Raw genomic sequence first — 13,919 nt, forward strand, 5'->3', positions numbered from 1 at the left:
GGTGGTCTCTTGCCATAATCAATTCAAATTCATCAACTTGAATTTGATTCAAAATGAAAAAGGATTAAGTGCTTACCCATAAGGGCTGGGAAAGAACAAAAAATTTAGACAGGCCATGTGGTTCTCGTTCTCATACAGTCAGAATATAAGACATTTATTATTGTTTTTTGTAATTTTTCAGTCATGGATATACAACAAACTGAAGAGCATTAAGTTTGATATGAAATCTGATGGTGAAGGTCCTGCATTCTCAACCAGAGAGATGAGTCTCCCCTGAGGATTTCAGTGAGGAGGAGAGAAGAGGGCACAGCGGAATGTCACAGGCACAGGGCAGAGATGGCAAAGTATAGGGCATGTTTTGAAGGAAAGAGAATAGTCTAGTTTAATTGGAGCTTAGGTTGCATAAGAGGGAATAATGTGATTTTAGTGTGGAAAGGCAGGGTGCTGCCATATAGTGGAGGGTCTTAAATGAGAAGCCAAGGAATTTTCAAGTGTGCAGCACAAATGCCATATTCTTAATGAAATCTTCTTAATTCCACAAAGTCAGAAGTTATTTACTTCCTTGAGTCTCTGATCATGTTTTCTCTGGACCATTTCTAAGCACTTTCCATATTCTTATCTGTACAACAGTTATTGTATTGGGGTCCTGTATTATCTCTTCTACTAGATGCTAATCACCTTCAAAGGAGGGACTGTACATATTTACCTCTGAAGCTCCAGGAACTGGCATAGTGGTTTATAGACAACACATGTTTAATACATAATTTTTGACTGAATGGTAAAGCAATAAATAAATGAAGAATGAAGGAAATAAATTGTAATGAGAACATTAGACTTTAAGGAAACAACATATATGTAGAAATAGCATATTTGATAAGATACCACTGTCGTAGGCAGTAGAGTAGAATTCTGGAAAATATACTTTAAGGTATTGGTATTATATTGCATTTTATTCTAATTTCAAAACTGCAATTCAGAAAGCTTTTACTTTCAGCATTAATTTAGTGAAAATGAAAATGAACAAATGGTTCATTTGGAATTACGTATACTGCAATTATCTAAGTATTAGTGTGACAAGTCCATAAGAATACTCTACCACTGAGGCAAAAGCAGCCAGAAAAGACTCATTTGCAGATCTGCCTCAGATGCTGGCAAGGTACGGTCTTGACCTTACATGTCTATAAGTCAATGTCTAAGAACATCTGACTTTCTTAATTAGCTCAAAAAATCCTGACCACCTAATCAAAAACCTGGGGATCTATCTTAGGGACAAAATGGCATTCTACATATCAGCTATATCCTGGTACCTTGTACTTCTAAATAAATGTTTATATCAGTGATAAAAGACCAAAAGAAGCTTTGAAAATTATTATTGATGAATTATTTGTACTCCTTTATGCAGCTGACACCTGTGTGCTCTAATTGGCACTTAAGAAAGTATGTTTCAGACATGTTATCTTCTTCTTGATATATCATATTCTTTTGCTCTTAGAGTGTAGGAACTATATAAATATTGCACCTATATCCTTAATAAAATGGAATCTCTGATTGCCCTTACAGGCCCCTTACATTCCCATAATCCTTGACTCCATTGTGCCTGACAGACTCTGCCTGCCTCTCTATCTCTCTCTGCTCTCAGTTCTGCTTTCTATGTCAGTGTCTCTTTAAGCTCACAGCCTGCCACCCTTCTCACTCTGAGTTTCAGCTAGGCTATTTCTGCAGAACAGAGAGAACTGAAACCCAACTCCCAGTTGATCACACTGCAGCAGTGAGCTCCGGGCTCTTCCAGAACACCCACTGCAGTTTTCCCCGTGAACCCACAAATGCGCATTTTCCAGGCCCATTACATTAGTGTATAAAATGAATTTGTACTTAGGATTTAACAAAATAAAGTTATATCTTTCTTAACCTTAGTTGAAACAGTCTGGAAAAAGTAGTCTTACCCACTGATGTCTTTCTGCAATTCACCATTTCTCTTTATTTCTTGATCTAGACGACTTTCCAGAGATTGCTTTAACTCAATGAGTTTCTTTAATTTTTCCCTTTCATTATCAAGCTTTGAAAAAAAATTTAAAAAGCAGAATATTATAATAACTGAATTGGATATTTTTCATTAACTCCAAATCCAATTGTAAATATCAGTTCATTGAGTATAGCTTATATTATATCAAGACAAATATGGAGATTTGAAAAAAATACTGATCTTACTTAAAATGATATAGCTTTCTTCTTGACTATAAACTATTTTTTAAATTTGTGTAAATGAAAGTTCTCACTTGATTTCATCGTAAGTATTACTTAAACCAATGTCTTCATAAACTAAAAAAAAAAAAAGGTTAAATGAATAGATAAGCATAGAATGGGGGCAGTTTCACCAACATATCTTGGAGGAACACTGGCCTATGCCCTTTCCATATGGCCAATTCCCATTTCCTTTGTTAGCATTTCATAGGTATTAGCACACCTGGCCCACACTTGAGGCATTCCTGTGTTGAAATGTCTATATACATTTTCTTATGTTGGGTTATAAAACTGTTATCCAAATTTGTGTTTGAAACCTCTGCAAAATTCTTATTTTCTTTTTGTCCTACAATGGTATCTATTGCACTAGATTATGAACAGTTAAATGGCTTGTCCTTTTCAACTTCCCCTCAAAGCTTTCAGTCTCCTATTGTCTTCCGCATATTAAAAAGGAATAAGGAATTCTCCTACTGCTGAATTCTACTGCCCCTTCTGGATTCAATCCTATTTCTATTATTTACTTCCAAATTTCTCCCATGAATGACTATCCCACAGCTACCATTTCCTTATCTTGCATTCTGATTTCATTCATCTATTTATGTATAACTGTTGGCTTCTTTATTTATTTAGTCTGAACCTGTAAGTTAATTGGCATAGAGAACTCTTTTAAAAAATTCCATCTACTAATGCAAATAGGCCCTGCTCCAATCTTGCAACTAGAATATGAAACTCTTTGAGAATTTTATAGAATGACTTAGATAGGGCACAGTAAGGTTACAAGGCTCAACCAGGAACACAAAGCCATCTATGTCAGACTTGCAATTTGAACCCATGTTTTCCTACTCTGAGGCTGGTTCTCTATGCATATAACATGAGCCTCTATTTAGTTCCATGAAATCTGGATTACTTCCCTAAAGTCTACTGAAACTGCATTCTCAAGAGGAAAAATTCTATCCTCAGACCTAAAGATCTTTTATCTTAGACCTTGACTTCTCCCCCAAATAGAAGATCATTTCCTTTATCTGATTTGTTAATTATCCCTATAAATTATTCCTTCCCAGTGTTTCTCTTTCCTCTTATATCTCAGGGTTGCTACCCCTTAACCCAGGGTCATAAATTGAAAGAGGAAGACCTTAATTCAACCTTCTCACTTTACAGATGAGGAAACAGGCCCAGAAATATTAAGTAACCAGTATATGGTTTAATTCAAGAACCTTCTACTGCGTCTTTGTGTTCTTCTTTTACTTCTACACCAAACCTTACTACAAGATGCTGCTAAGTTGATATTCATAAAACATTATTTACATGATATTATTATGCTACTTGAGCTACAACGAGATTGCAGTGGTCTAGCAAATCAAGACTAAACTCATCTGCTGACCTTTATTCCCTTTAAAAATCTAACCTCATTCTATTTTTCCAACCTTTACTTCTACTTCTTGCGTTTTTGCTCATCCTGTTTTCCTGGGTTCTATTGTTCTCTGATCCTCTCACTATTGATCCCTTCCTGAAGCTCAAAGTTCTCCCTCTTCTATAAAGCTTTTCTTGGTATTTCACATCAGCATCTCTTCCTTCACTATATTCTCTGGTACTTTTGTCTGTAGCACAGAATGAACATGCATTTCTAGCTAGTTTCTAATTTTTGTACCACTGCCCACTTGATTAGTGCACTATCTAATGCTGATATACTGATTAGGGACATAATAGACACTTATTAAATATTTTTTAATGGTAGAATTGTGAGAGGCGACTTGATTAGAAAATGAGTAATTTGCAGTTTACTCATTTAGAGTAAACATTACATATACCATTAAAGCAAAAAGAGAACCTAGTGTTAAACTGGTACAGTACCATAATTTTACATATGAGGAAACTGAGGCCTGAATATAAAAAAACATTTGTCAAGTCATAGGGATCACAAAGGGCTGAGCCAGGACTGAAAATCTTGAACCTGTGTCTATCTTGTTCTTTTAATGTTGGGTAATAGTATAATGAGATTAGTGTTTTTAGGATTCAAAAGATGATTTTCCAGAAGAGCAAAGTTATATGTTTGTAATTTTGAGTAATTCACAAGCTATCCAAAATAGTGAACTTATAAAATTATATAGTAATCTCCACTTTTTCATTTCAAATTAAATGTCAGTTAATGATGTTAAATTTCAGGCTTTGGGGAGGGTTGTTCGTTGGATTTTTAATAGCTCAATTTTATGGAAAATTCTTTAAGTATAATTTGTTTCATGAATATAGAAAATAAACTCTAATGTTTAATTAGAAGTGTCTGTTCTATAAGCCAAAAAAAAGCCTGATGATAGTAACTTTTGAATCGTCAGCAAATGAACTCAATTTATAGGTTTCCTAAGAAGTCTTGAATGGAAAAGATAGAAGAGAAAAAAATGCCAAAAAGCAAAATTTATTTCCTGCAAAGTGACAAATATGAGGCCAGAGGAATCTGGTCTAACGAAACCTCATTTGTGGATACTGAATACTGAGATTTGCCCACCTAGGCACATGAACACCTGCTGTGTTTACATTTCATACAGTATTCTAATTCAAAGATACATTCAATTATAAAATTTATTTCTTAATAATTTTTAACTAATTTTGGTGAGAAGTCTAAATTAAAACAACTACATCAATGTCAAAATTTACCAAAAAACTTTACAATAAGATGACTGAACCATATCCATGATCACCATTGGAATCTCCTTTCATTCATTATGATGCTACCATTCTTTTTTACAATTTCTTTATAACTTTTAAATTTCATATTATTAATTTTATGTGGAAAAATTAATCTCTTCCACAACAGAATGATGAACACCAAAAGCATACTGAATCAATGAATGTGGTTATATATCAAATTACTAACTGGATTTTTAATGATTAAAAATTCTTATCCATGTTCTACTGCTTAAACAAAGGAAAGATGTTTTTAAAATGAGAAAAACCAAATCTCAGAGCTGACTTACTGAAGTAGCATCCAACATGTTTTGCTGAATTTGTTCAATTTTGTTCATTTGTTGTTTTACTGTAGCTTCTAATCTGGCATTTTCAATTTCCAGCCTAGAAAAAGGAAATCTATTATCAACAATTTAACACTTCTAAGGATTTTTTATATTTAATTTAATTGAACAAAATCTTAAGGTTCATGGACTTACTTGCAGGGTTTGGTGGATAGATATAGATATTAAAATACAAATATCTCTTACTCTCAAAGTGATTATATTTTACCAGAATTAAAACAACATGTATAGGTAAGCATGAGAAGTTTATGGGAAGTAAATGCAAAGTAATTTAGGAGAGAAGGAGTGAAAAAAATTGATCCAAAAAAGTTTCCTGGAAGAGGTAGTGGTATTTGTGTGAGCTGTGAGTGGAACTAGCGGTTCCAAGAGATGGAGGTGAGGAGAAAGAATGTTCCTGGAAGAGCAGACAGTCTGCAAATGCACAGAGACAGATTATAGAAAATATTTGGAATGTGGGTTACAAAAAACAAAAAAAGTAGAACTATTAGGAACTTATGTTGATCTAAACCTAATCTCTCCCACATTGTTTTCCAATTTCCTGAGCATTTTTTGTCAAATAGTGAATTTTTGTTCAAAAAGCTGGAATCTTTGGGTTTATCATAGACAGTCTTGCTGAGGTCACTTGCCCCAAGCCTATTCCACTAATCCTCCCTTCTGTTTCTTAGCCAGTACCATATTGTTTTGATGACCACTGCTTTATAATACAGTTGAAGTTCTGATACTACTAGGCCACTTTCCTTCACAATTTTTTTTCATTATTTCCCTTTATAGCCTTGATCTTTTTGTTCTTCCAAATGAACTTTGTTATAGTTTTTTCTAATTTGGTAAAAAAGTTTCTTGGTAGTTTGATAGGTATGGCAGTAAATAAGTAGATTAGTTTGGGTAGGATTTTCATTTTTATTATATTAGCTCATCCTGCCCATGAAAAATTATTTAGATCTAGTTTTAATTTTATGGAAAGTGTTTTGTAGTTGTGTTCATATAATTCCTGTATTTGTTTTGACAGATAGATTCCTAAGTATTTTATATTGTCTAGGGTGATTTTAAATGGACTTTCACTTTCTAACTTCTGCTGAATGGATATGTTGGAAATATATAGAAATGCTGATGACTTATGTGGTGTAGCATAGCAGGTATATTTGTATCTTGAAAGTATTATTGGTATATTGATATTGTATCTTATATGTTCATATACCAGACTCATAGTTATGTCACTTCTTGATGACCATATTTCCCAATCTTCAGTCCAACAGACAAAAGAACTCCTGAGCAGGACTTTAGTTGCCACAGGATCCTAGCTCCTACCTTCTCCAACCACATTCCATACTGTAATGTAGGAAATGGAAATACAAGACAGATCATCAGAAAAAGCAAGAGGCTTGAAACTTTGGGAAATGCCAATCAACTGAGATAGAGTCACAGTTCCATGGAATCTTGAAGGGAGCAGCTAAGCAGCTTGAGCTGTTCTGAACCTCACTTACTTCTCTGACTGTTTTGAAGGGAAGGTAGAAACAAACTCTCTTTGGTCATTGCCTATTTCATGAGACTGAATGCTGAGAAGACTTTTGGGTTTAACTCAGAAGAAACCTGTCAGCCTCTTGCTGTCAACATCTTTCTTTAGGGAAATTAACTTTGTTTCTTAAATTCAAATTTATATCTCAAATTTTCAATCAACAGGCATAATAATCTTATAAGATTAGGGAGACCTATTTTCCTTTCACCCCTTCCCCTCTCCTTACTTCCTCTACCTAAAAGAATAAAATACTTCTTAGTTAAAGATTTGATTGTGGAATTCAGTTATTAGGGAAAATCTTTAAGTGTACTGTTTCTGAGTTTCTGAAAAGTGAACAGGAAGTAGTGTAAAGGGAGGTGGTAAAGATCCAGTCTTCCCCTAACTTATTTCCTGGTGTTAAGGCTCTAATGCTTCCCTATTAGCACAATTCCCCTAATAGTGGTATCTATTATAATACCAAGCCACATGTATGACTAACTTCCTCCTTTATGACTATGTGGTTGTCAATTGAGCCAATGTTAAATCATATGTCATGTCACATGTTCATTAGCTACCTCCCACTCCACATTCCTGGATTCTTCAATATAAGTTTGGGAACATGTGAAGCCTCCACAGACCATAAGCTGCAGGAGAAGATCAAGAATGAACTTTGGATGTGGTTGATTGAACATTTATTTGTATGTATAGTCTTATGACAAAGGGGACAGCCCATTAACTGGCTTTTTGTCAATGTGCCTAGCAATCATTGGTTTTGTTCTCTTTTCCTTTTATTTTTTAAATTTCAAAGTTGGTATGTTTACAAGCCGCAGCAGAGAGACTAGTCTTCCTCAGTCCTTAGGAGGCAATGTAAAATGGAGATTTGAACCCTAGACTTGAATCCCCAGAAGTCCTTGGTATTTCCCAGAATTCTCTATAATTTCACTTGAGTCTCCACCTGGGCGATATCACAATGAATATTTAACTGGTTCTCTGCCTCACATGAGGACTCTCTTCCATTGCAATGATGTAATGGGTAAGCTAAGGGGTGTGGGGGGGAAAGGGGTATGAATGGGCTAACCCTAGGCATGTGGTTTTCTATTTTGTATTCTTAATTCTAATAATCCTTAACAAACCTCTTTTAAATATAATACTTCTATATATTAGAGACTAAAATATATATAAAAAACCCCTTCATCCATTTTTCCATTTTCCCTCAGTCTCCATTCTCAGGTGTCCACCCATGAAGATATTAAGTAGGAACTGCAGGAACCTCCTACATATGGTGCCCAACAGATTATAAATCACCTGAGGAGATGTACTAGGTTCAAGGTTGGAGATAGAGACCTGCACATTGGCCAGTGAGGTGAATTGCTGGTTCCATTCTGGAATATGGGTCAAACACTATCTTCTCATACCTGTTATATTAGATTATTGAAGTCTTTAACACAAATTAGGAATTAAAATATCAGAGACTAAGCTCCAAGCATTAAGAGTATCCTAAAATTTTATCCTGACTTTCAATCAAAAGGGGTAGTTACTAAAGAAGAATGGGATCAAATAGGTTAGATAATGAAACAAGGTCAGGAAGAGGGACAAAAACTATCCCAAGATATATAGAACACATGGAATATTGTACAAATGGCATTAGAAGCAGAGCCATTACAAAATTCCATGGATCAATCTAAAATATCTTTAGAATTTCCTGAACCTGAAACTCATTCCTCCCCACCTGTATTACCAAACATTTCCTTATCTTTTCCACCTCCAGACCCTACATAGCTCTCACAAGGAGACTCTAAACATGCACATTCCTCTACCCCACCCCCACCCTTTAGTCCTACAAAAGATCCTTCCTTTTCAACTCCACCTGCTCCACTAACAGTGCCTGCAACAGACAAAGCCTCAACTGGGCCAGTGCTTTATCCTAACTTATTTCTACTAACCCATCCAGCCTTATGGAATCACTCAAATACTATTCCATTGTAGATGGCATTTATTCCTCCTCCCCCATCCCCACTCCAATATTATTCTTCTTTTCAAATTCAACCTGCTCCTCCCCACCCACCTCTATCCCAAGAAGCTATCAGAATCATCTCTGTCAGAAAAGCAATACAAAGAGCCCTCCTGGAGGAAAGAGCAGAATTCTTAGCATGCCCTGTAGGCCAGAGAGACAACACTAATAATTCAAAGGAGCAGCTAGCACAACACAGGATTTTTGAATTCAAAACCCTTAAAGCTCTTAGGTACAGTGTAGTACAAAATGGAAACACAGCTCCATTCACTATAGCACTGATTAGAAATATTAGTCAGTAGTTTCTTACTCCAAATGATTGGCATGTCTTAGCAGAATCTACACTTAATAGTGGTAACTATTTAAATTGGAAATTAAAATTTCAAGATTTATGTCAAGAACAGGCCAGAGCAAAAAGACAAGTTGGATTAAATATTTCTTATGATCAGTTCTTGATAGGCAAATATTATATACAGAACAGATTTATGCTCAAATTGCTCTAGTGGCAAAAAGGGCATGGCAATCTTTACCAGTAAAAGAAAAGGTGATGAATTAATATACAGAAATTATACAAAAGCCCTCAGAAAGTTTTGCAGATTTTATAGACAGATTGTCCGCTGCCATTAAATGCCAGATTCCTCATGAAGGAGCTGCAGAAATTCTTTTAAAAGATCTTGCCTACAGAAATTCTAATTTGGCCTCCAAAAGGGCATTGGTTCCATTAAGGCAACTGATTCATTATGTGGCCGAACAGGTCATTTTCCAAAGTCTTGCCCTAAATTGCAATCAAAAACCCTTCCTGGTTTCTGCCCAAAATGTCATAAAGGATATCATTGGGGGAATCTTTATGCAGAAACAGGGTCCCACATAATCATAATCACAAAAACTTTACACCCATTCCAGGACAAATTGGAGACAAAAAATAGATCACCCTTCCAAGAAACTTTGAAGTGGCCATAAATTCTTCTCCACAGCAAAAGCAGACCAGTTTTTCTGTCAAGGCAGATTCAGATTTAATGATTACAGCACAAATGGGAATCTGCCCTATTCCTACAAACTTTGACTTCACTGTTTCTCAAGAATCCGTAGGTTTGTTAATAGGTAAACACAATCTACTTGCACAAGGACTGAAAGTCCTGCTCCAGATAATTGATCAGCAAAAGGGAGAAAAAGCTCTTAGCAAGAGCTGCCTCATCATTTAACATCACAAAAAAGAATGGAGATAGCCACATTGCTTTTACTACCTAAGATTCCTCTAATTGAAACAGATACTGAGGAAACAGAACACTCTGAATCACATATTCCAAATTTATATTGGATACAAAAAATTACTAAGGACAGATTGTGTCCCTTTATGTAGAAAATAAAATTATGACAAGGATTTTATATTCTGGAGCTGACATAGCAGTAATCTCTACAAGAGATTGGCCAGCACCTTGGACAGCAATTACACCTCAGCAGCAGTTAATTGGTATTGGGGTGCCCCAAAATACAGAGATTTATCTTGGTCTGATGATGGACACCAGGGAATGTTTCCGCTTTATATCCTAGACATTCCACAATCTCTTTGGGGCAGAGAAATTATTGCTGAAATGAATATAACACTAACCATATCCAATCTGGCACATACATTTTTTTGGATCTGTTATGAACTCCACAACTAAATTTGCTGATCCAATAGCTTGGATTAATTCTAAGCCTGTGTGGGTCAATCAAGGGCCCATATCTAGAATAAAACTCCTATATTTAAATGAATTAATACAAGAATAACTAAACTTAGGGCACATCAAAGAGTCCAATAGTGCATGGAACACAACTATTTTCTTAGTCCCTAAAAAGTCAGGTAAATGGAGATTGGTTCATGATTTAAGAAAGGTAAATGAACGAATGATTGACATGGGAATTCATCAACCAGGCATTCCTTTGTCTATTGCTTCATTCCCATGAATTGGAATCTTATAGTGATTGATTTAAAAGATTATTTTTCCATATTCCTCTATTCCCCAGGCCTGCCATAGATTTGCTTTTCCATCCATAAATTTTAAAGCACCTTTTAAAAGGTATGAATGGCTAGTACTAACTCAAGGAATGAAAAACAGCTCCACCTTGTGTCAAAAATTTGTTGCCCAAGCACTAGAAGAAGTAACGGAAAAGTATAAAGGGCAATATATCTGCCAATATGTAGATGATATAATACTAGCAGCACCATCTAAAAACATAGTTCAGGACATGCTAAGGGACACCAAAGCTGCTTTAACTAAAGAAAAACTAGTAATATTCCCTGAGAAGATTCAAATTAAACCTCCTTATAAATATCTAGGCATAATTATTTGTGAACAGGAAATAAGATCACAAAAAATAGAAATTCACAGGGATTGTCTAAAAACTCTAAACAGTTTTCAAAACTTAATGGGTGCTATAAATTGGCTTAGGCAATTACAAGAGGGCAATTAGAAAACTTATTTGCCACTCTAAGGGGAGACCCTTCACTTTCCTTGCCCAAAGTACTTTCACCCGAAGCTGAGGTTGAATTACAAAGAGTGGAAGCAGCTTTGTCAGCAGCTAAATTATAGAGAATTGATCCTTCTCTATCTTTATTAGAATCAGTCATAAGTACAAGGTACACACCCACTGGTGCATTGCATCAAGGAGACCATATAATTGAATGGCACACACAATACAGTTCCCCACAATAAGTTGAATTGGCAGCAGTCAGAAATGTACTTAAGGATATCAAAGAACCTTGCAACATCATCTGTAATTCATTGTATGTTGTAAATTTAGTTAACTCCTTAGAAACAGCAAAAATTAAACCTGTCCATGATGAAGAATTATTCCTTTTATTTCGTACTATGCAAACTATAATCTTGAAAAGGCAAAACAAATTTTTTATAACACACATTCATTCTCACACAAACCTCCCCAGACCTCTGTCTGAGGTAAATTCAAAAGTAGATGCATTGGTAGCCTCTGCCTTTCAGAAAGAAGTTAATTTGAATTCTCTATTACATTAGAAATGCCAAATCTCTTAAATCTCAATTTGATATAACCAAAAAAAAAGGCAAAAGAAACAATTCAGCAATGCAGTTCTTGTGCACCTTTCTCCTCCATTCCCCTTCCAGCAGAAGTAAATCCACAAGGTTTAAAAAGCCAATCGACTATGGCAAATGGATGGGACTCAATATGCTCCTTTTGGCAGACTAAAATATATACATGTAATTGTTGATACCTTTTCTCATGTTATATGTACTACAGCTCAAAATGGAGAAAAAGTATGTCATGTTATTATACATCTTTTAGAATCATTTGCACATTTGGGCATTCCTAAACAAATTAAAACATAATGGAACTGCATATACCAGCAAAAGATCTGCAGAATTTGGCAAATTATGGAATATATCACATAAAATGGGCATTCCAGGCAACTCCACAGGACAAGCTCTTATGGAAAGGGCTAACAGAACTCTTACGGCCCAAATCCAAATACAAAAAGCAGAGTACCAGACAGTTTATGGAGGCAATATCATGAAACCTAAGCCTATTAATCCTAACAAATTATTAAAAATGGTACTCCTAACCATCAATCAATTCTCCCTCCCAGAAGGGCTATCTGCTACTCCTATGCAAAAGCATTTTGAGTGTAATGATAAAGATTACATGGTACAGCAGCACTGAGTGTTTTGGAGATTACCAGGAGATAAAGACTATAGGGGACCCAATAGGATGATAACATTGGTTCAAGGGTTTGCTTGTATTTCTACAGATAATGGAAACATCTGGACTCCCACCAAGCAAATAAAACCATTGAGAGGACCAGATCCAGAAGCAGACGAAGCAGATTTGCAACCAGGACCGAACACGACATACCATGTGGCCCAGGATCAGGAAGAGGAGCAAACGAACAACACAGATGACATCGGTCACCTGTACACCAGCCACCCTCAAGACACACCTGGCGAGATGCTTACTTTTGACTACACACATACCAAAGATTGACATTACACCTCTTTTAATTATATTCACTATTATTGCCCTGATGGACAGTTGTCATGTTGAAATCTATTGGTCTATTATACCTAAACCCCCAATATTAAGAATGTTAACTTGGATGGACAAGCCTCCACTTGTGTAGGTTAATGACACCAAATGGCTACCATATCCGATTTTAGCCAAAGATATTCACATGGAATCAGAAGGGGCAAGCTACAACTATTCAGGCACTACTGTATACCCTCCATTTTGTATGTCTACATTATGTACTGACAAAAAAAATTATTTACCTCATAGAATTCAAGCTTGGATTATACAAAATGCTACTGATAACAAGTATATAGGCATAGGTATGGGTGTCAAAGGAAAAGGAGATAGAATATCTCACCCACCACATAAACCTAACTGACCTGAGAACAAAAAAATTGTGTTTAAATCAGGTAGAGACAATCACAGGGATTTATCACAGACAGATTGTTCTATCCAAACTCCTAGAAAGGTCGAGATGTAAATTAGGCTTTGAGGTTTTTAATTGGGGACCTAAATTACATCATGGATTTTATGATCTATTGATATATTTAAATGGAACTAGAGGATACGAGAGATGGTACATTCCATGCACAACACAGCACAAGATTGAAGGGTTTACACAGGCTGATGTATCAGGTCCCAGACTTGCTATTGACACAGGTCCCATTCAAAATACTCAATGGAAAATCATGGCTGCCACCCAGTCAATTTGTAAATTTCAGGTCAATATTAAGGATATCAGGATTGATTTTGAAAATGCCACTCACATCAACATCACAGCTTGTGTATTTGCTCCTTGTGTAATGTTAGTAGGTAGTAAATCCCTGGTGTTCTTAGCTCCCAAGGAGTTAGAGATTGCCCCTCACTTGCTCTGATTCTGACTCTGGCTCCGTAGATGGGGTGGGGGAGGGTTGATCAGCTCGCATTTTGGTGGGAGCTATTTCACCCCCTTTTAACGTGGAATGCCCAAATTCCACATACCTTCAATGATGTGCCCTACTGTGGAGTCCCTTTGTTCATCTGAACTTTTTTTTTTTGACCTTTTGAGGTAGTTTATATTGGTTGGTGGTTAGGAGAGGAAGAGTCCTGCTTCTAAGCAGCAGCCATCTTAATCCAGAAGCCAGACATACCT

At 35.9% G+C, this 13,919-nt stretch overlaps 1 protein-coding gene and 1 long non-coding RNA gene across 22 annotated transcripts in view; one reads left to right on the plus strand and one right to left on the minus strand.

Annotated features, from left to right (window-relative positions):
• Positions 1-13,919, minus strand: part of ANKRD26 (ankyrin repeat domain containing 26) — a 144,689-nt gene that overhangs the window by 15,689 nt on the left and 115,081 nt on the right. For all 21 annotated transcript variants that reach the window (XM_056799617.1, XM_056799618.1, XM_056799606.1 and 18 more), the window contains 2 exons: positions 5,211-5,304; positions 1,944-2,056 (listed from right to left, as the gene is read on the minus strand). In XM_056799617.1, the coding sequence (XP_056655595.1) occupies positions 1,944-2,056; positions 5,211-5,304 (207 nt within the window). The remainder of the gene's footprint in view (positions 1-1,943; positions 2,057-5,210; positions 5,305-13,919) is intronic.
• LOC130454584 (uncharacterized) lies at positions 7,065-12,804 on the plus strand. Its single transcript, XR_008912279.1, has 2 exons — positions 7,065-7,454; positions 12,531-12,804. It is a non-coding gene; the product is annotated as an uncharacterized LOC130454584 (long non-coding RNA).

The sequence above is a fragment of the Monodelphis domestica genome, chromosome 5 (assembly GCF_027887165.1).
Source record: "Monodelphis domestica isolate mMonDom1 chromosome 5, mMonDom1.pri, whole genome shotgun sequence".
Classification (NCBI taxonomy): domain Eukaryota; kingdom Metazoa; phylum Chordata; class Mammalia; order Didelphimorphia; family Didelphidae; genus Monodelphis; species Monodelphis domestica.